Raw genomic sequence first — 22337 nt, 5'->3', positions numbered from 1 at the left:
ACCTTTATAGCTCACCCAAGCAAAAGAAAATTAGATTTAGGGCCCTTATGCGCAAAGCCATCAAGGCGGCCGGGAATAATCCCTTGCTGATTGTTGGTGACTTTAACGCCAGACATCAAGAATGGGGCTATGCTTTACAGGACACCAAAGGTAGGCAGCTATGGGAGGACACGCACGAGCTAGGTCTCACCCTCCATACGGATCCCGATCATCCAACGAGGACGGGTAACAGCGTATGTGCGGACACATCCCCAGACCTGACATTTTCAAAAAACTTACAGGGTTTAGACTGGCAAAATTCTGAGCAAAATTTTGGCAGTGACCATTTCATTATCGTTTCGGTCCTCAAAGAGGGTGTCAAGACGCACAGGGCGTGCCAACCGGCCGTTACAGAATGGGATCAATTTAGAGAAATCAGGGCAACCGCGCAATTAGAACGAATTGAGAACATTGAGGAATGGACGGAGGCACTCAAACGCCACGTTGGTGAGGCGACAAAGACGCTGGTAGGAGACGACGCTCCTGGTATAGCAGATAGCCGACTGCTCCACATGTGGGACGCTAAACAAAGCATGGAACGCAGGCTGAAGAAACAAAAGTGGAACAAGAATCTTAGAAGACGAATCGCGAGGCATAACAAGGAAATTGAAAGCTACGCGATCAAATTGTGCGAACAAAACTGGCTCAGCAGATGCGACGAAATGGAGGGAGGCATGAATCTCTCCAAAACGTGGGGCATGCTCCGGCATCTGCTGGACCCAACAAATTCAAAAACTCAATCGGGAATAAGATTGACAAAAGTCAGGCACACCTTTGAAGGTGACGATGCGGCGTTTATGAATAAGTTAGTAAAAACGTACGTTGCAGACAACCAGCGTTCCCCACTCCCGAGCTACGGTGGCACGCCCAATGAGGCTCTTGACGCCCCCATCACGGAGGCAGAGGTAAGGGCGGAAATTGTAAGACTAAAAACTAAATCAGCCCCGGGCCCCGATGGGATCACCAATAAAATGCTAAGGAATCTAGACGATGACTCTATTAGTCTACTAACGGAATTCATTGGAAAAGTTTGGGAAACGAGCCAGTTGCCAGATCAGTGGAAAACGGCAAACATAATACTAATACCCAAACCGGGAAAACCCCCGCAATTGGAAAATTTGAGACCAATTTCCCTAACCTCATGCGTAGGGAAGTTGCTGGAGCACGTAATACAGACGAGATTAACGTGCTTCATGGAGCAAAACAACCTGTGGCCGCATGAAATGGTCGGTTTCCGACCACACTTGTGCACGCAGGACGTAATGCTCCGACTAAAGCATGATATCATAGACTCGCGATCGAGAGACGCCAAAGTGATCCTGGGCCTAGACCTCACCAAGGCCTTCGACAATGTCACGCACGAGGCTATTCTCGAAGGGCTCGAAGTGCTCGGAGTAGGGGAGAGAACGTACAACTACATAAAAGACTTCTTATCGGGCAGAAAAGCCTGCATGATATTTCAAAATTTAGAATCTCCTACGATAGAGTTAGGAAGCAAAGGCACACCGCAGGGCTCAGTGCTATCGCCTTTTCTATTCAACGTGGCAATGAGAGGCCTCCCGGGTAAACTTAACCAAATCAAGGGGCTAAATTTTAGCATGTATGCGGACGATATTAACCTCTGGATTAACCAGGGGAGCGATGCGAGTACGGAGGAGCGCCTGCAAGCAGCGACCGACATCATTGTCGATTACGCGGCTAAAAGGGGACTTTCGTGCTCCCCGCATAAATCTGAGTTGTTCGTTTATAACCCAAAGTACCTCCGCTGCAAGAATAGCGGGGAGTTTCATATTCAGGTGGAGGGCAAACCGGTGCCAAAAGTAGATCAGATCAGGATTTTGGGGATGGTCATTCAATCCCACGGTCACAACGGAGAGGTCCTGAAAAAATTAGAAAGTTACGCGATGCAAACCCTCGGGCTCTTGAGGAGGGTCGCCACTAAAGGAAGAGGCCTCAAGGAGAGAAATTTACTAAAACTAATCCAGGCATACGTAATAAGCAGAATCAGTTACGCCACGCCCTACCTGGACATCAAGGCCGGCGAAAAAGAGAAGTTAGACTGCCTGATTCGAAGATGCGTTAAGAAGGCGCTAGGACTGCCCATGGGTACCTCGAGCGAACGACTGCTCGAACTCGGGGTGCATAACACGTGGGCAGAATTGGCGGAGGCAGTGCGAGTCTCCCAATTAGAGAGACTAAGCACGACCGAGACGGGCAGGGTAATCCTTGCAAAAGTAAGCCTCAACCCAGACAGGGGAGTTCAAAAAAAGTCACAATTAATAGTGAAATCAGGAATGCCTTGGTAGTCCCGCCCTTCCCTAGGAATATGCATCCAGAATTTAATGTCGAAAGAAGGGCCAAACGAGCTGAAGCTCTAGAGCGACGGTTCAAGAACATGGGAACAAAGGATGTAGTCTATGTTGATGCGGCAAGTGGCAGAACAGGTGCGGCGGTAGCTTCGGTAGTCGATGGCCGAGGGGCACCGGTATCCGCGGCAGCCATCAGAGGCCGCAACATAGAGACTGCGGAGGAAGTTGCGATAGCGCTAGCTTGCGTAGGAACAGAAGCCAAGTTCATAATTAGCGACAGCAAAACTGCCATTCAAAATTTTGGGAAGGGGAGGATATCGCCGGAGGCGGCCAAAATCCTCACCCAAAGAACAATAAATAGGAAAATTCAGTTAATTTGGACACCCGCTCACGCTGCCGTCCCTGGTAACGAGGCGGCTCACGAGCTAGCCCGAGCTCTCTACTTCCGGGTAGCCGTCGAGCCCCCCGAACACTGGGCATACGACGAGCGTCTGCAAAATTATGGGGAAATCATCGACCATTATAAATTGGGACGTAGACTGGTACCCCCGCCAGATGTTAGGCTAAATAATAGAGAAGCTGTCGCGTGGAGGCGGCTACAAACTAATACGTTCATGAACCCGGTCTGGGCGTTTCACGCGCTACCAGACTTTAGGGACAATGATGTCTGCAAACACTGTGGGGCGAGAGGGACCCTCGACCACATAATTTGGGAGTGCCCACAATCTCCAGGGATAGGGCAAAATATTACAAGTAGAGAAGCCTGGGATACCCTGCTGCGAAGCGCGGACCCTGCGATCCAGCACCGCACCGTCCATCTGGCGGAAGAGGCCGCAAGAAGCCAAGGGCTACCTGCCAGCCTCTAATCCGCGGGCGCACGACTCCCCGTTTCCGATGGAAATAAAAGTTGTACAACCAACCAACCGGTCTAGCGAGCGCAGCCGGCAGCTGTCGGCGCCGCATACCCAGCGCAGGAAGAGGACGTAGCATCCACGCGGTTCTTGCAACGCAGTTGTAGTTCGTGAACAAATAAAGGTGCAAACGGTGCGAAAAGAAGTGGATAGTTTTGGTATTGCTAGCTCAGCTTGCATTTTATGCCGTGCGAAGCATACATCCATTCATTGCAGATTAAGCTATGTAAACAACATAAAGCTAAACACGCTGGGGTCGCAGTCGTAATCCGCGAATCGGCGCATTCCTGTAGGAGTTTAGGGTTCACAAACTAAATATTAAATGGTTTATGCTTACGTTAAAGCACTCACGAGTCATTTGCTGGAGAAGCACTAGAAAAACGAAATGTGAGGCTCGTCGCAGTCGCGCGCGCGGCTGCGGGAGAGGCGAGACCCTGCGAGGCTCTTGTTCGGTGCGGGCATGCATTGACGCGCAGTCGAATCACGTTGGGTTTTCCGATGACGGTACTGAAGCGGCGGCGGCATATGCTTTCGTGTGCTGGCCGCGGCCAGACTGAACATAGTTTTGCAAAAGTGCTTTACCAGCCGAGAATAATTAAGTCTGACTAATGACTAACACGCGCATATCACAGCAGGTCAAGAGGTATCATTTCGTTCAAAAGTTTTGTCTGCTCCCCAGATGTCGCAAGGTATGCTCTCGCGTCAAGGTCTGCTTGTCTGAGATTTATTTACTCTTAGTTCTTAGACCAAAAGAGCGACGGCAATAGCTCAGCAATCAAGAACATAACGCTAACCCCTCCGTACTTTCGCGGCGCATGTACACGGCGGAAGGAAATGTTGGAAAAGTGGTTTTTTTATATGCGGGAGCACTTGTTGCTAAAACAAGCTAACTCTCATAACGTAAGAATAATATGCATCTGATTATATTCCTTTTATACAGCATGAGCCCGTCGATATCGGCCTCCTTGGCAATCTCTAGAAGAAACCTAAAACAAGTCCGAAGATCACTAAGGTCGCATATTATAGTGAAGGCTTCTAAAAGAAAAGAGAATAAGTGAATAAAATATTTTTGCTGAAGAAAAAAAAAAACTCAGTGACTACCATTCACGGCGTGCATGCAAGATTGCAGCCGACAGTGCGAATAGCAGATGACTTGGAGGTGATGTGATGTGATAACTTTATTTTTCCACCAGGTAAGGAGGCTCCCAATCCCCGCCCCCGGTACGCAGGCCTAAGGGACGGGAGCCGAGACCTCCACTAGGGTCCCTAGAAATATTGCTAGTCTCTCGTCCGCCGGTCGCGGCGGGGGCTGCCGCTGAATGATCGCCGCGGTGGCACTGCGGTGAACCGGAGTGCGCCACTGCTGACGGAGCAGACGACGCGCGCGCCCGTGCGCCTGCGTGCGCTTCGAAATGCATTCGCTGCATGCTCATTGTCAGGTGCCTTGTACATGCGATGCCGCTCTTTAGTCTTTGATTTCAGTTTAGTCGTAATATTGAATTCGGGAAGCGGCCAACCGGTTCCATAGGGAACCCCGCTCGGACGGCAGACTAGCAAATACTTCTAGGGACTCTATCCCTACGGAACCGGTTGGCCGCTTCCCGGATGAAAGCGCAGGGGGCGCTGCACGCATTCGGAGCGTGGTCGCGTTGTGTACGTCGTGCTGTGGCGGTTGTGCCGTACTGCGAGCCAGCGCCGCGCTGATCCGTTGGTGCTGTGGCAAGGCTCGTGCACCACGTGCACTTCTTTTCGCTCGCAAGCCAGAATGCGCGCAAATTAGCTAGCATGTGTGCAAGTGTGCCTTTTTTTATAGACGTGTGATCGCGTCATGTCCAGAAAACGGGGTAAGCGTGATAGCATGTGTTTCTTGCCCGGGTGCAAGAGCGGGTAGCGCTCGTGCAAGGTGAAATGCTCTCTCCTCAGGACACTGAAAGACGCAGAGAAGAGGCAAGAGTGGGAGCGCAACATCCAGCGCGGCGGCAAAGGCAATAACATTGTTTATTGTCTCAGCTAGGGCATAAAGGAATATGTAAAACGAAAATTAAAAGGCGTAATAAATGAAAGAAAATAGGTGGATGTGTTCTAATAAAATTCAAGAGAGAACGATGATAAGGCCCTTGCGTGCAAGCAATGTACGAAGATGGGTTGCTCGGCGAAAGGCCCACTGCCGTCAGGTGCCGATATTGTCGGCTTCAGTGGCGGGCAAACCCACAAGTGGTGCATATCTTCCTCATTATTTTGTGAATTGCAGACAGGAAATCCTGGGCGTTGATATAAATATAGGTATATATAAATATCGGAGGATCCGGAACGGGGTTGCCCTCACATTACGGTAACACGAACAAGCTAGTGTCGACGTTTGTGAGCGGCACTTCAAACCGCGCTTTATTGAGCAAAGTTTTAAGGCAGGTAAAGGTAATTGAGATTCCCCGGGATGTTACGCAGCTCACGAGGAATACCATCTCAACGCTGTTTCCTGACACTCCAAAATACTTGTCGAAACCCCTGCCCCTCAAGAGAAAGGAGCGCAACTTGTGCGAGCAAAAACAGTCAGCAGGAAGACCTGCAGAGGAAAAAAAGCGCCCTGATCCTGAAGCATCAGTGGAGCCTGTTGAAGATCTACAGCGGCGGTGGATCGTGTGACGTGAGCCTGCTCCAGGAATGCAGAAAGCTGCATGCCACTGGAGTCACAAATGTCGATCTTTCTGATGTTGAGCAATTAACATTTGCATAGTGCCACTCAAGCGAGGACGGATCTCCGGAGGCAATCTACGCAAATCGGCGAGTTCTGTTCCATCGCAGTGATACAGGTGAAGCTGCCATGAATGCTGCTGTGTGCATTCGCGAAAAGAAAGTCAAGGAGATAGCTGTAAAGCCGACAGAAGAGGTAACTAATCTTCTTCAAGACATTGCGAAACTCAGCTTGTGTCCAGGCAGCGGATTGAAGCCTATCACCAAGACCTTTCCCTCCTACAATGGGCCTACGAACTGTGCCATTATTTCTGATATAGCCTGCAAATACTTGCGAAAGTTAACTCAGAACACCCTGTCAAGAAGAAGAAGGAATCAAGAAACAGACTTCTAAGTCTCGAGCAGTTTGTCGTACGAAGGAAGGTGGCAAAGATGGTAAAAGCTCTAGGTGAAATGAAAATGAACACCTTTCAAGTACACAGTTTGAAAGAAGTCTTAGTGCCCTTCCTCTCAACTAACAGCTCATGGCTGTTAAAATATGTTTTAGAGGTTGCAAAACGCAAGTCAACAAAAGTGATAGCATACTCTTATGAGTGCCTACTAGGCTTCCTAAGCACCAAAGAATGCATATCAGCAGTTTGCCTGAAGCACGGTGCGATTTGAAGGGCTCGGGTTCCCATCTTGCGCGCTTTAATTGTGCATGCATCCGAAAGTTTCTAGTTCTACATACCTGTTATAACTTAGCTAAACGTCCGAAGGAGTTAAGATGACACTATAGCGTGAATGAAAACGCCGGCGACAGCGCTTTGTTGCTCGCACAATGGTCCTCGGAGCCTAGAATGTGCGTCTAGTATGGTCCTCCATGCAAGCGCAATTGTTTACACAAAATCCTCAGAAGTCTTCATTACAATACGGCACCGTGGTAGCTTCAGCAGGATAATAGGGTATAAAAAGCAGCTTCGTTTCTCCATCGGCTCAGGGGCATGCGCGCAAAACTTCGGTCACGAAAAAAAAATCGTATCCGTGGTTATGCCAACTCGGCTGCGAATTCAATATTACGACTAAACTGAAATCAAAGACTAAAGAGCGGCATCGCATGTACAAGGCACCTGACAATGAGCATGCAGCAAATGCATTTCGAAGTGCACGGGCGCGCGCGTCGTCTGCTCCGTTGGCAAGTGGCACGGACGGACGGACGGACGGACGGACGGATGGATGGATGGATGGATGGATGGATGGATGGATGGATGGATGGGTGGATGGATGGATGGATGGATGGATGGATGGATGGATGGATGGATGGATGGATGGATGGATGGATGGATGGATGGAGGGACAGACGGATGGATGGATGGAATATAGGAGCGTCCCCTTTGAAACGGGGTGGTAGCAGTAGCTATCATGCTCATTTTTCTCCATATATCTGAATTATTGATTTAGAATGGTTAACTAAACCATCATTCTATTTATTAAATTTTGCTCCTACATTACTAACATTATGTCACTTCTCTGCTTTTAAGCCACCAATCTTCCAGCCGTTTTTTGCTAGTTTCCACCGCCGGTTTATTCATCCAGCCATTGTTATCTCTAAACCCCAGAGCTTCAGGAACAGTCATTGCGCCTGCATCAACTTCCGGATGGATACCATTGCATTCGAGTATAATATGGTCAATTGTTTCACTGGAGTTTCCACATACAGCACATGCGTCATCTCCACTGTTAAATTTCTTTTTGTAGCTGCGTGTTCTAAGGCACCCTGATCTAGCTTCAAAAAGTAGGGCACTGCCTCTTGAGTTATAAAAAAAAATCTTCCTTCCTGATCTGCATTTTCCACTTTCGGTATAATTCCACACTGTTTTTCGAATTTATCCAATTTTTACCTTCTGTGTTTTTCACCTGTTGCTTAATGCTGTTTATATCTCTGTCCTTGTTACTAGCATACTTACTAGTTAGTTTCCTAGTTCTTTTCCTCCATTGTGAGTCAACGCTTTTTAGGTGCAGGTATTTAAATACCTTAGCTGCCCATCTGTTACTGTCCAATTTCCTCAGGTGTTCCTCATATAATATTTTACTCTGAGCTTCCCGTACTTCGAAAGATGCCCAGCCCATATCTCCCTGTACCGCCCATTTGTAGTTTTGCCGTGGGCACGTAGTGCTAATTGTCCAACGGATCTCCGATTTGTTTCTAATGTCGAGCATACCTCTGGTTTTAGGCACAAAACCGCATTTCCGAAAGTAAGTCCTGGTACCATAATTCCTTTCCAAATACCCCTCAATACCTCATACCTTTTGTATCCCCACAATGCCTTATGCTTCATTATCCCGGCATTCCTTCGCCCTTTGGCCTTAAGTGATTGCTCATGCTTTCCAATGTATGCCAATCCTTCGTTTACCCATACCCTCAAATATTTATATTCTGCTACTCTAGGTATTTCAAGGCCTTGTATTTTAAGACCCTGATCAGTTGAGCCGTTGAAAATCATCAAACCTGACTTAACTGCGCTGAAACTGAAGCCTAGAGCGCCCCCTTCGTCTCCGCAATACTTAACTAGAGTTTGCAATTCTTCCCAGTTCTAAGGTGCTTTGTATTCTGCTACCTTGTGTTGCTTCCTGATTTGCGGAGATTACCCTATCGTCGTTCTTAAATGACTCGGCTATAACTGATGTAATGTAGTTCACTGCGTTGTCTCCCTTTAAACAATTTCCCTCGTTATCTTGAATCCGATCTTGCTTTCTTTGATTCTTCTTCCCTAGCCAGCTTATATGGTTCCAGAATTTTCTTGCTCCGCCCCTACAGGCATCGTGTATATCAGCCATCCAGCGATCGGTGGACTGTCTTTTTACTTTGGACGAGGGCCTGCACTTGAAGTTTCTTTTGTCGATATGATTCCTATTTTTGGTTGATTTCCTCCCGAGATACCTAGCTTTCTTTGCCATTTGGTGTTCCCTTGAAGCAGCCCGTCGTTGTTCAATAGCTTCCCTGATTTCCTTATTCCACCAGCTCCGTGGCTTCCTCTTTCCATTCCAGCGGTTTGCTACTTTAACATCCTGAATTTTCCTCCTTACGAGTAGTTCTACCTGTTCATAATCCCAGTCTTCCATGGGGCTTTTCTCTATTGCTTCCTCTATGTCTGCTGCTATCTGCGCTATTTGATCGTCGTTTAATTTTGCGTTTACGTTTTGTCTAAGTTCCATTTCTCTTTTCATCAAGGGCCCCATCTGCAGACTAATACGTTTATGATCACTTCCCAGACTACACTCCCCGGAAAATTGCATTGCTGCGCCACCTGCCGCTATTGCTCCAGACGAGACTACCGCAAACTGCGTCTGAAGCACACTTTGCGCACGCCTGTCCTTCCTTCGCTATCAAGCATGCCTCGTCGCTTGCTTCCTTTAAATTTAATAAATGGGATTTGCAAAGCTGGGGAGGACCTTCTGAAACCCCCATTTCATTTATTCCCGATAAAGAAAACCTCGCGTGCATCGTTTTTCCCACCTCTATAGAAAGCCCGCGAAAAAAAAAAAATATCACGTGACTGATGCATGATGCAGTTCGAGCCGGCGCTTCGGCAACCGGAGCCTCGCAGTAAGAGGGGGGGGGGTACACTCAGCTGCGAACGATGGGGGCAGGAGTGCGCGCAGCAACCGGAGAACACGAGGAGAGGAGGGGGTCGTCGGAAGCAGAGCTAGCAGCGACTGACTAATGCCGCTGGCGATCATCATCATCAAAACGTTTTATTTCCACCGAAATGAGACTCCTTTTTGAACCCCCGGCACGCACGCAGGCCTAAGGGAGCCCTGCGAGTCAAGACAACGTGCTACATAGAACGCCATCGCCGCCATGTGCTGCTCCGGCACAGTAGTCGGGATTCTTAATCACTGTGGCGGGGCGCTGTCTCCGTTTATGTTAGATTTTGGGGAAGGCGCAGTATACTTTTGGGTGGGCACTACAGAATCATAGGCACTCACACTTAATTAGGTCAAGGTCACTTGCTGAAATTTAATGCCACACGAAAGCCGGCTCTATTAAGCGTAGTGAAGCTTTCGCTTCAAATCTAAATTTGTCTATAAGAAAGGAAAGGCACAATATCTGTCAAGGTCTCTTGAAGGTCAAATTATCAGACATGCAAAGCGCGGGTCTAGCTACTTACCGTAGTGAAGCTTTCGCTTCGAAATGCAGTTGAGCTGTGGTATGTGCGTTGTCAGCAGTCTGTAATTACTGCAATTTGCACCAAGTGTGGAAACCGGGCTAATAGCTTTATGGCACACAAATTATACTTCCTCTTCGGAATTCTCGATTCATAAAATCACTTTTGTGGTACCTATGAATATGCACCAGCCGCTGCTGGACATTTGATGTCCGTCGGTTGTTTACTGAATACCAGGGGGCAGGGGGGGCGGCCGCCCTGTCTAACGCTCTCAGGGGGGTGCAAAGTCTGCTCAACACCTTTACTCTATCGAAGTCAGTTGTAAAGGTGTCAGTTTATTTCCATGAAGGGTTTTTTTTCTGACGATAACGGCGGCTGAGGACTCATGATGCTACATTACAAGAACTGCTCATTCGCTATCTCTACCTGTGGGAAAACAGATCGAGGACTCAGGAACTGTTGTGACAGTGTATCATCATGTACTTTTTCATTGTGTCCAATTTTAAGCGCACACTACTCTTTTTAAGCTTCAATTACATCACGTCAAAAGAACATAACAAATCCTCATCTTTGCACTGCATTGTGGCCATAGAGACTTTGGAAGAAGGTTACATGTCGCTCCCTCTTAATGCAGAACCTCTGTGCATGCCTGATTCATTTTGAAAGCTCAGCCCCTCATGTATTTCTAGTTCTCTACAAGGTACTACTGTTGTTCCGTTCACAGGCAAGACATGTCAAGCTTCATTGACATTGATAGAACAATGCAGCTTCATGTATCACCTTGTCAGCCATGTGGCAGCAAATAACCCATTTCAACAAATGCAGTTACCGACTGTGTGCTCAATTTTGCAGTATTTACAGGGACAACAGGGACGGTTGTAGCTAGCCATAAGCAAACCAAAGGCTGCTAGCAACAGCCTGTCAGTTTAACGCCGCAGCATTCGATAATGGTGCAATGTAGCGCATGAAGTGCAGCCATAATACTGTAATACTCATTTTGATGTTTAAAAGCACACGCATTTCAAACGTACTAATACTGGTGCCAACACTGCTATGTGCATGATGTGAAAACAGCAGCAGTAAGAATGCGCACTGCTGATCAGAACTCATTTTGCTGTAAGCACAGCATGAAATCAGATGGCATAAAAACTTTCTCCACAAAAACTAGAAGGCTATAGTATAAGCATCTTCGTTCCTTTTATTCCTCACAACTGCAGCCATGTAAACAGTGTGCATTAGCAGAACAAGAAAAATGATAAAAATGGTCTACTGTAAAAAAAATAGCATCATTCTACTGGGTCACATATAGTAGTTCTTGTGAAAAGAAGCAAAAAGGCCCCGAACAAATGTTTTCACAGGGAAGGAACCATCACTTTGCATAATACTAACATGCATTCAATCACACATCGTGCTCAGGGCACAATGACATTTCATGAACACGGATATAGTGACTCGCAATATTACTTTAGAAAAAAGAATGAAAGCAGCTCACCCATGTCCATTATAGATATTTTCCCTTTTTGGACATATAACTGCTGATAATATGTGCCCAAAGAATGCATAGATATAAACAATTTATTCACAACAGATTGCTGCTCCTCATGACCTAGATGTTCCATCAACAATAACAAAGGTGATGTTTTTTCTGTGTAGAAGCACTCAATAAGTTGTTGCAACATGCGCACACCGGAGTAACAGTTTCTGACACTCACCCACTTTCTTGAAGTCATATATACGCCCGAACTTGGACGACCAATAGGCACGCAGAGAGCCCACTGAAGTACTAACAAATCAGAGTTGTTTTCTTGAAAGGTTGCCCCATAACACTCACACATTCATAAAAACATCCTTCAACTTTAGGCATGACGGGTCCTACGTTTTAGTGCATCTGCCCATTAAAGATAACTGCAGAAACAGATCAGCTCATCAGAGGAAAAGCGATGAACAGAGTCAGTCATGCATTGGTTCATTCTGCAAATCACTTCAATTAAATGAGCAAACCTTAACGAGTACTGAGCGTTTCTACAATTTGGTCCGCTAAATGCCACTATTGTGCCAAGAGCGTCGCAGATTACTGAGATATCATGAAAATTCAACGAAGGGCAGTCAATCTTGGTAAATATGCGAGTTCTGACTTCTGAATTAAAGTTATACCTTTGCACTATAACTACCTGAGCAAACCAAACATTTAAGAAGCCAGCACTATTTGCACAATATAAAACAAACCATAACTATTCAGCTCTCAGGATGTAACTACAGGAATTAAAAATAGCACAAGAAACAGCTATAGAAAATTCTTAAAAACATGGACATGATTGTTGCGCATGGCACACTTCCGAGTTCTGTAGAAGGAAGGTAATATAGTGGTACCAAACTGCCATTAAAGCCAGCATCCTTTAATAGTAAAAAGTGGGCTCTTTTGGTTTGTCATAAGCCAGGTAAGAATGAAAGAAAAACAAACAGAGTGGTAGAGCAAGGCATCAAACACATCAAACACGGTCAGGAACAAATAGGAATGGGCTACTGCAGGAAGACACCAAGCTGCTGGGCCACTTGAAGCAAAGCCTTCAGTCCCGGTAAAAAGCTGCTAGTTTCGGAGAAGTTGGACGAGGATACCAGATAGCTGTGGATGCTCAGGGCAGTGTTGTAGTCGTTCTGCTGGATGGCCTGTACAATCTGGTGGAGGCCGTGTGTTGTCGTCGATGCAACCTGCACAGATGTTTTATTTATTCATTTTACTAAATAATTTACTCATTAACTGGAAGATGTTTTACATTCTACAAGAACAGTGTCGACTATGAGGCATGCCGTAGTGAAGGGCTGCAGACTTATTTTGGCCGCCTGAAGTTCTTAATATGCACCAATATTTCAGTATTCAGTCATTTTTGCTATTACCGAAATGCAGATACTGGAGACCCTCATTGATCTGGCTACCACAAACCACTGAGCCATCATAGAATGCCTATCATTCAAGCAGAAAATTGCAACTTCTGAAAGGTGGCAAATTTCAGCTCATCAAGTCATCACGGAACAGTGCAACAACCAGATGATTATGCTGGCTGCTTATTTAAAAAATGGCCATTTAAGGGCAAGACACTCAGTGCAAAAGTGACACAGTCGTGAAACTGTTTCCTTAAAGCACATCGCACCACAGACTGCTAATTAAGCACCACAACCTAGCGACCAAAAAAAAAAAAAGAATGGCATTTTTTTAGAATAGTTAGAAGCTTACAAGTCAAACTTTGTTACAAAGAAAAAGAAATCCATGAGAAATGTTAGAAAGACTGTTCAGCAGAACCTTTCCCATTGCAAGGTCAGCCCAGAACAGTAATAGGTTAGACTGTATATTTTTGATGACCTCTGTTTATTCCCATTAAACAGTTGCTTTAGACACCTTTCAGCATGACAATATTAATGCTGGATGCAATTTTCACGACACACAGTTACTCAGTTGCAATGCAGTCCCCGCTCACAAATATCACTGATTTCTCTGAGCCTACCAGGATTTTTAAACTGCCTAAAAATAACCAAATATTTTAACATTTTTTTTTTATTGTCACATGGTTGGAAGATGCAGTCAATAGTTCTCTGTGCATTTTTTGACCTCCTTGAAGTCAGATCACTACATATACCAGCCAACGTCATGCCATCTCTGTGCATGACAAGTGCATATAGTCGAGCCAATCCCATACAGCCAAGCGAACATATCTGGGTGGAATGCAAGCAGAATTCACTATAATGAGGGCCCAAAATAGGAAGGTACAACTAGCAAAAATGACAAGAAGGCAGAGCAGCCAACATACCTACAGCAAGTACTTCAACTGATTTCATTTTTTTTTCAGGCTTTGGATTGCTGAGCTAGTAGTTAGCATCAGCAAATAGTGAGAAGAATGAATCATTTTGCTTCACGTGGGCAGCCTTCACTTCAAACAGCCACACCATATTTATTCGTTAATGGTATCAACATACCATCCCGCTTCCTTCTCTGCATGTTAGGAAGAATAACTTTGCTCAAACAAGACCCTTGAATCATAACTACTACGCAAGTTTACGCGGCACAGAATGTGTGACAGCATTCTGAGCATGCATTCACATGTGGTGCACATCATAGTGATCACTAATGTCTCAACCTGTGAGGCATTTATGCCACGCTTGAAGTGCATAGTACTGACGTTAGCAGCCGGTTTTAGTGAAATTAGCTAACTAGGTTATTGACTGCATTGTTAAAAAAGCATCAATGAAGGCAAACTGACAAAGAATTACAAGGACCAGCACTAGCTCGCAATTGAAATTTTTTTCGAGGCAGGAACATATATAAATAGAAAGCAACCCACACAAAACTAAGCAGCAGCCCTCGCAGGAATCATCAGGTGAACTGGTATCAAATTTCGGTAGGGTTGACTAATACAAAATTCGAATTTCTAGCCTCTTCTTTCAGGATTCAACAGTAAGTTCTTTTCTAACATCCAATGGTTGGTGGTTAATTTTAGTGACGACAGCAGATTTATTTTACTTAGGCTGTTTTCCCATTTATGCATGTTCGTCTCAAAGTTTCAGTTGCAGATTAGCACTGGTCCTAGCAATTCATCGTCCGTTTCTTTTCTAATACCCTTTTTCAACCATGCAGCACAACCAAAAAGCCCAACTTTCAGCTGTCCTTCGGCTATTACCCTCCGTCAGCAACTTCATAAAAACAAACGAAGTGATGGACTTATGCTTCCTGAATTACAAAAGAAAAAAAAAATTCACACTACTTCTTGACCTTCATAAGATCTTTGTTCAAGTTGCATTCTGTTTAAAAAAAAAAATTCTCTGTGGGTGGGTGGGGGGAATTCATCGCAATAATTCATATGGTTTGCTAATGGTAAATGAGAAGTATCTAATCAATAATTGCAGCAAAAATATTGTTGCACCAGAGTTTGTTGTGCGAACGACAAACAGTACACAACTAAATCATATGCATATCTATGCCTCCGTGACACAGTCTATAAGGACTGTGCTTTTTGACTTGCATTGAGTTTTCTTTTTTTTATGAAGTGAAAATAAACTACCGTATTTACTCGCATAATGCTAGCACTTTTTTCGCGGAAAATTGATGCCAAGCTGCTGGGTGCGATAATCATGCGGGGAAAATTTTGGAGCAAATGTTTTGGAGCGCTAAAAGCAAAGTTAAATAGGTGCGAATTGGGATTCTTAGGTCAGCTATTGTAAATATAACCAAAGCATTACTTTCAAGCAGAACTTACCCTTGTTATAAAAGTACAGGGTCACCAAAAGCACGAATTGCTAAAGCACTTTATTTACCGCACGCAGCCTCATCATTACTCCCCGCGTTCCGTGGTATTATGCTCACAGCAGACCATACAGTTCCACTCTTGATCAGAGACTTGATCTGAGTCCAGTAGCACACTACGCAGAACTCGTTGACGTCGAAGTGCATGCTGGCAGCACGGTTGCTATGCTGTAGCCTGTACTCGAAAGCTTTCAGCTTAAAAGCAGCTGTATAAATTGCTTACTGCCCAACCGCGATGCCGCACCAAGAACACGGTATATGGTGGAATAAAGCAAGCAGCACGGAAGGAACGAAGGAACAATGACGAGACGCGGAGATACCTTGCTAAAAGACGACGACTACGAGCATCATGGAGGTAAAAAAAAAAAGAGCATAACCGATGATGATGATCATCATATACCTGAGCACGCTATCACCGTCTGGCAGCGCGTGCACACAATAAGGCCAGCTAGGTTCAGTAGCGCTCCAAAGATGGTACTTGTTACTACTACCAGACAAGAGTCACTGGAAATCCCATCGATTGCGGACTAAAGTGATAAAGTTAGTGACCACATAATCACTGGTGGTACTATTCTGAATAAACATACCAAATGTTTCAGTTTTGCTATCTTCAAAACATGTTAGAAGTCTACGAATGCAGTCACTCGCCGTTCAGACGGCAGCTGTGTCCGGCGGTCTGGAAGGAAGATGGCGCCCACGGACACCTTTGCGGTACTCTGAAAATTTTCCAGTGACTCTACTAACAGACGACTCTCGCGGTGGTAATATCGGTGGTGCGATGATTATGCGGGGGAAAAAAAAAATTCCGATTTTTGACGCCCAATGTTGGGGGTGCAAGCATTATGCGAGTAAATACGGTATGTAAAAATTATTTACACTGTCCCTAGGATGTGCATTACATTTTAGGTGAGATAGTGAGAAGCCTTCAAGCAAAAATTACAGCTACGTGAGCTGTGAGGCATTGCTAGAAGCAGAGTATATAATTATGCCTTAAAGATGACTCATTAATTTTGTAAGCAGAATGTTCATTTGGCCTAGTTAACATATATAATTATAAAACAGCGCGAACAACGATGGACAAGATCCTGTGTCTTTCTTGTTCTTGTCCACCTTTGTTCGCGCTGTTTTACGATTATGACTAATTAATTTACTTCAAATTAACATCCATGTGCAATTTACGTCATTAAAATTCAACTGTACACACTGTGTAAGATATCACTACTCTTACCGCTGTTTAGCACTCCTCTATTCAAACCTGATCCGAGATGAAATTTTGCTATTCCCAAAACAAAACCCAAAGATCTTTATTTATATAGATATGCATTAAAGGGTGCCTTGCTTACCGCATTGTCTCGTAACCTGTCGTACAGGTTTTCAAGCTTCCGTGCAACATCGTCCAGCTTCCGCTTGATTTGCTGACAAGAGAAGCAGTATTTAGAATAAAAGTGTCACTGCTTTTGCACCTGTATAGTACTGGATTTTCTGATGTACAACTCACTTTTCCTGGACCTCTTTCTGGCACATCTTATACAACGGTGCAACTACTGAGGGTAACCCTAGAAGTAAGGCTTCCAAAAAATTGAGGCCGCAGGGAACCTATTCGCATGACTGTGTCTGCTGCTTCCTCCTTTCCCAAACAAGCCTTAATGCAACAAAGTTAAACTTTTTCCATGGTGCAATCACAATTCGAGCCATGGACTGACTCCATCCCATTGTGAAATCTTAAACTTACCACAGGCATAATGAAAAAGCACTTCATCTATGGAGTAGCCCGACAATGTATAGTGACAACTTGAGCATTGTAGCACTCATCTACTTGCTCATGCTTGCTGACCACGCTGCGTCGAAATTCCGTCTCTCAAAGTGTCACAAGCAGCAAAACGTAGTAAAACTTCTTTTAAATCACTCTCAGGTGAGTGCAGGCAACTTAAAATATGGTCACGTACCGTGACACCTAGTGAAAAGTTTTAAAGAGCATGCACTATGAGTACAGGTTGGATTCTGTATTTATTTTCTCAAAATTTGGTGTATTTGTTTTGGTGTCTGAAAACAAGTTGCATTTTTTTTTTCTTCACCAATTATTATTTTTGACAAATAAATTACAGACTCTTTTTGGTAATTTATTGTGGAAGTCTTGTGTTACCACAAGTCACTGTATCTTGGCATTTTGTCAACATGATTAAACTGCGCGAAAAAAACACGGACAGAGACAGAAAACATGTACACACACAGAGCGCAGATGCTGTGTGTGTACGTGTTTTCTGTCTCTGTCCGTGTTTTTTTCACGCAGTTTAACCATGAACGACAAGCACCAACTAGCCCACCAGAAAACCCTTTTTGTCAGCATGAACACCATTTACGAACAATTAGCAAGCAGGTGATAGCAGTTGGAGCTGTGCTTGCGGGACGAACTGCTGTCGTCCTTAAAGAAGTTAAGCAAGTGGAAGTTTACTACTAAGAGTGAAGTTAACATTGGGTTGCTGCAATGGGCTTAACAAGAGGACAACTGTTCTGTACGTCAATAGCAGTGATGGAACTGCCACTCAATCATCGCAATAACAGGAACGTGATACTTTTTCATGACACCTGTGCAAATTTTTGTGTGAGTGCCCTACATGCCGTTGGTAAACCCGCATAATCAACTAACCGCTCTAAGCAGGTGCCCATAGTGGGAAAACAATGTTTAGCTAGCAGGCGGCAAGGATCTGATGCTTCCAGGCCAGCAGAGGCTTTTAATTAAGCTAGCAACACAATACACAGCTTATCAAGCCACACTATCCTCTCATCATGCCCCTGGCTTCTCTACTCACCAAATTTTCAACTCTAAGGGCAACTCGTAACTCAACAACGAGCTCCTTGCCTTTCTTGGTTAAAACCGAATTTAGAACACCGAGTTCAAAATATTTTTATCTTCTTTCTTTTGTTTTCGGCTTAAACTGAAAAGTCCAACCTTTACACCTGCAAACAATACTTAACAAGTATGACGTGCCAAACTCACAGGGTTCGTTGCAGTTTGGGCACAGTTCAATCGCAGCTCCTCAAAAACTTCCTGCAAGACCTGGTTCTCCTTAGGGATGGGGCCCTTTTCCTTTGGTGGTGGCGGTAGTGGAGCTGGAGATGGAGACGCCGCCGCCTGATCCACCGGGGGAGAAAGTCATGGTGGGTCATTTCACCACAGTACGAGTAAAAACTACCACCAGAGAGCAAAAAAACATTTTTTAGAGACCTTTGGCTAAACTTGTAAGCTCCAGAGAGAACTATTTCTTTTCGTTGTAACAGGCACTTATGCAGAGTAGCACACAGAATTTCTCCAACATTTATTCGTATCTATGGCAGCTAATTTTTAAACATGAATTAGTATTCTTTCTTGTAGTTTGCATTCTATTTTACCCTTCTCTCTCTTCTTTTTCGTGTTATCATTTACCAGTGTATTTTTTATTTCTTTTTACGAAACTTAACTCACAGAAAAGGGCTGCAGAATGCATCTAAACAGAACAGCCCACATTAACAATTACTGCAGCAAGAGTAGCAACAGCAGAGACGTTGATTAGCGTAAGGCAGTATGAAAGCTTTGTACAAAAGACATTCAGCTTGAAAAGGTAACCTCTTAGCAGTTTTGGACAGGTCTATCTTATGCAGCCTGAACTGACACACACAAAATCCTTATTGACAAGGGTTTCTAATTGAATAACTTTTTTTTTGGCTCTCAAAGGCACTTCAGACAGGAAAGGCTTATGAACAGCTGGTTTTCAGGTTTTCTCAACCAACAGTAGCATTAGCTAAGATAATGGCAGAAAAATTAAGCCCGTATACAAACTATGGATGGGCAGATACAAAAGTGCCTAACCATAATAAATTTTCACAATGACGTTATTTACGATATAAGTATTGACAAGTAAAACTTTTGTGTATTGCTATGAAGAGAACTCAAAGGAACTGCTATTAACGATATCCAAGCACGGTTTCAGTTGCTAAAAATGGCATCTCACTGGTGACAGTTGTGTGCTTGACCCATCAGCAAGGGAAAGGTACACTTGTATCGGTAATTCAAAAACCAGCTAATAGCTTTGGTGACCCTTCAGAAGATGAAAGCAAGAATGAAATGGTGACAACTAGCGCTCTTAACACTTATGAAGGTGAAAATTAAGGATGCGCTGTTGCACAAACACATCAGAGATCCAGGATTACCATAAGAAGCATTCTATTACAGCAACTCAAGTAATGTAGCAATTCAAAATTAGCTCCCTTTACAGTTACATGCCTTGAAGTCTACAATAAAACCATGGTTCTTCTAAGTGCTCTACAATAATGTAGAATAAATTAAATATTCTTTTTTTCTTTTCTAATCAATCCCCTTCAAGGCAACACACAAAACCTTGAACGTGTTTTTAAATTAACCTGAGGAACAATACTAGGCAAAAGTTTATAATGTAAATAATAGAAGAATGAATGGCTAAAAACTTAACTTCTGCTGCCACATAAAAATTCCATCTGCAATCATACAAAAACTCTACAATGCCACTGTGTTCAGTTTCACAAGAAAGAAAATGTCAATGCAGCCTATGCACATAGTCCCGGTAACATGCTTACGCAATTTTAATAGATGTCATGCCTTCTCACATGTACTAACCAAACAACATCAAATGTGATTGAACACAGCAAGAAATGCTACTTATGTTAGTATGCATCTGATATATGAAAATGCCTAGATGCCTATAGTATTCATGCAGCATTTAAGTATCATCTCAATTTGGAGAATGCTGAACTGTTGCTAAGTGGACAACTAAATATTGCCCAACATTCCCATCTGGTTAGTACTAGTTTCAATTTCTTCTCACAGTACACAACAGCCTTTAGCTATGGGAGTACTACCGCTGTAGCAGCAGAAATGCAAGCACAACTGAGAAACATGGTCAGGACACGACGAGTGTTAGTACCAGCCATGCACATGCACACCAGGCAGAAAGTCCTTAACATGGCAGGTGTTTCAAGCCACTATGCATCACTGCAATCACGGCAGTTGCAAAAGGGAGTTTGGGCGGAGTAAGTGACCAGTCCAGAGCTTGACGGTTCTCAGTGACATCTTGACGGTTCTCAGTGACATAACAAAGAAGAACAAAACAATTTATTTTTTGCACTGACTTCGATCTAAAGCAGGCTATTCTTCAGGAAGAAGAGTAAAAATTAGGGGTGTGAGATTATTAGACACTTAAAAATAGTTTGCAATTAGTATTCGAACCTCCTAAACATAAAGAAATTGAGAATATTTCATTTCCTTAAAATTGTGGCAAAGTATCAAAACATTTTCACACGGTAGAAGCTGGCACTTGTCCCATGCATTAACTTCTCTACTTTGCACAACTACGCAGAAAAGCTCGCTCGTAATGCTAGGCCTCGTACGAAATCAATGCACTGACAGCCACCGTGAGGCTTGCTGCGTGCAAGTAGGCCGGAAAACTAAGTGAAGCACCACATGGCACGTCATCACGTCATGCCAGGATAGAACACCTGAGATTCTGTAGCGTACACTAACATCGCATATTTAACGAGTGCCTGACGTTTTAACTTCGTTAAAACGTGGCCAAGATTTGATACCGTGTCTTTGGGTTTCAGTAGTCAAGCACCCTATCATGGCACAGTCAAGCACATATCACGGCACACATTATGGGAGAAGAAATCCCATTGGTTGCACAAGCAAATGACGAAGTACTTCTATTCCACCGACCACCTATACTCCCATTCAGTTGGAGCTGAGTAACATTTTCAAGTCTGGACTTGTCACGCACTTTTGCAAACACCCTGTTGCAGCCACTAGCATTACACTCCTCAGTTATTGATGACGTTTACTTACAGTGGCGAGTGGATTGAGGATTGAAAGGTGAGGAGGAACATCCTTCACCGACAGAGAAACCCAGCAAACAAAAAAGAAAAACATAAGTAAGCCAGCCAACAAGCGATAAAAAAACCCACCAGAAAAGCAAAAGCACAACGCTTTCCCGCCAATGGTCTTCTACAGTCAACAAAACAGACAAAAAGAGACACCCACAAAAAGCAACACACACCCAGAAAAACAGAAAAAGGAATTGCTTGATTATTTTACCAGCTGAAACACTTAATATTTCTTTGACTCCACACCATGTAGCTGTTATGTGGCTTGAAAGAAAAGAATTTGAAAAAAGTGTTACAAATGTCAACAACGTATGTGCACTTGCATGTACGCACACACACACACACACACACACACACACACACACACACACACACACACACACACACACACACACACACACACACACACACACACACACACACACACACACACACAACACACACACGAAAAAAACAAAGCAGCTTCAATCTTTTTAAAGACTACTGTTTAACGAACTCCTCAAAAAAAAATAAAAAACTGAATTCTGGTTATTTTATTTAGCTCTGCTTGTGTTATTCCAACATAGTAACGCAACTATGTACTTCAGGTAGCTTTGCACGTGATAACTAAAGCGCATTTAGTCTTTCCAACAATATGATAATGTAGTCAAATATCGTTACAACGATCACCACATTAACAAATTTTTTAAATTAACGAATTTTGAACAAATCCCGAACAGATTTCCTATGTTTTCAATGCAGAACTATTTCAAAATTACGAATTTCAAAATAACTATATTTCAGAATAACGTATGTATCTTATTTTTGCTTCAATAATCTGGGAACATCAGTATTATGAATTCAGCAAAAATTAACAGCACCGCAGCTCGCAACTCTTGCATGAAACAGAAATCGCCATTTCTGTGTGTATGGTCCGTGAGCAGTAACTAACCACTGTCTATCATCATCTACATCTGCAGCTATCGTCATCAGCATATCTAGTGCCAGCTCCTAGCCCCATCATGAAGCTATGGATTGATATGCATTAGCCAGGAGGCCTAGCCTTTTTTCTTTGTGC

At 44.0% G+C, this 22337-nt stretch overlaps 1 protein-coding gene across 3 annotated transcripts in view; it reads right to left on the bottom strand.

Annotated features, from left to right (window-relative positions):
• Positions 1-11271: 11271 nt before the first annotated feature.
• Sec31 (COPII coat complex component secretory 31) overlaps positions 11272-22337 on the bottom strand; it is a 182666-nt gene continuing 171600 nt past the window's right edge. For 2 of the 3 annotated variants that reach the window (XM_084588117.1, XM_084588118.1), the window contains exons 24-26: positions 18390-18524; positions 16735-16806; positions 11272-12807 (exon numbers count right to left, since the gene is read on the bottom strand). In XM_084588117.1, coding sequence (XP_084444243.1) covers positions 12619-12807; positions 16735-16806; positions 18390-18524 — 396 coding nt within the window. In that variant the 3' untranslated portion in view covers positions 11272-12618. Of the gene's footprint in view, positions 12808-16734; positions 16807-18389; positions 18525-21206; positions 21285-22337 lie in introns of those variants that run through there. The other variant, XM_084588119.1, reaches the window with a different exon arrangement.

This window comes from Amblyomma maculatum, chromosome 1 (assembly GCF_055883805.1).
Source record: "Amblyomma maculatum isolate TAMU_Amacu chromosome 1, ASM5588380v1, whole genome shotgun sequence".
Lineage (NCBI taxonomy): Eukaryota > Metazoa > Arthropoda > Arachnida > Ixodida > Ixodidae > Amblyomma > Amblyomma maculatum.
This window is presented reverse-complemented; position numbering and strand designations above follow the sequence as displayed.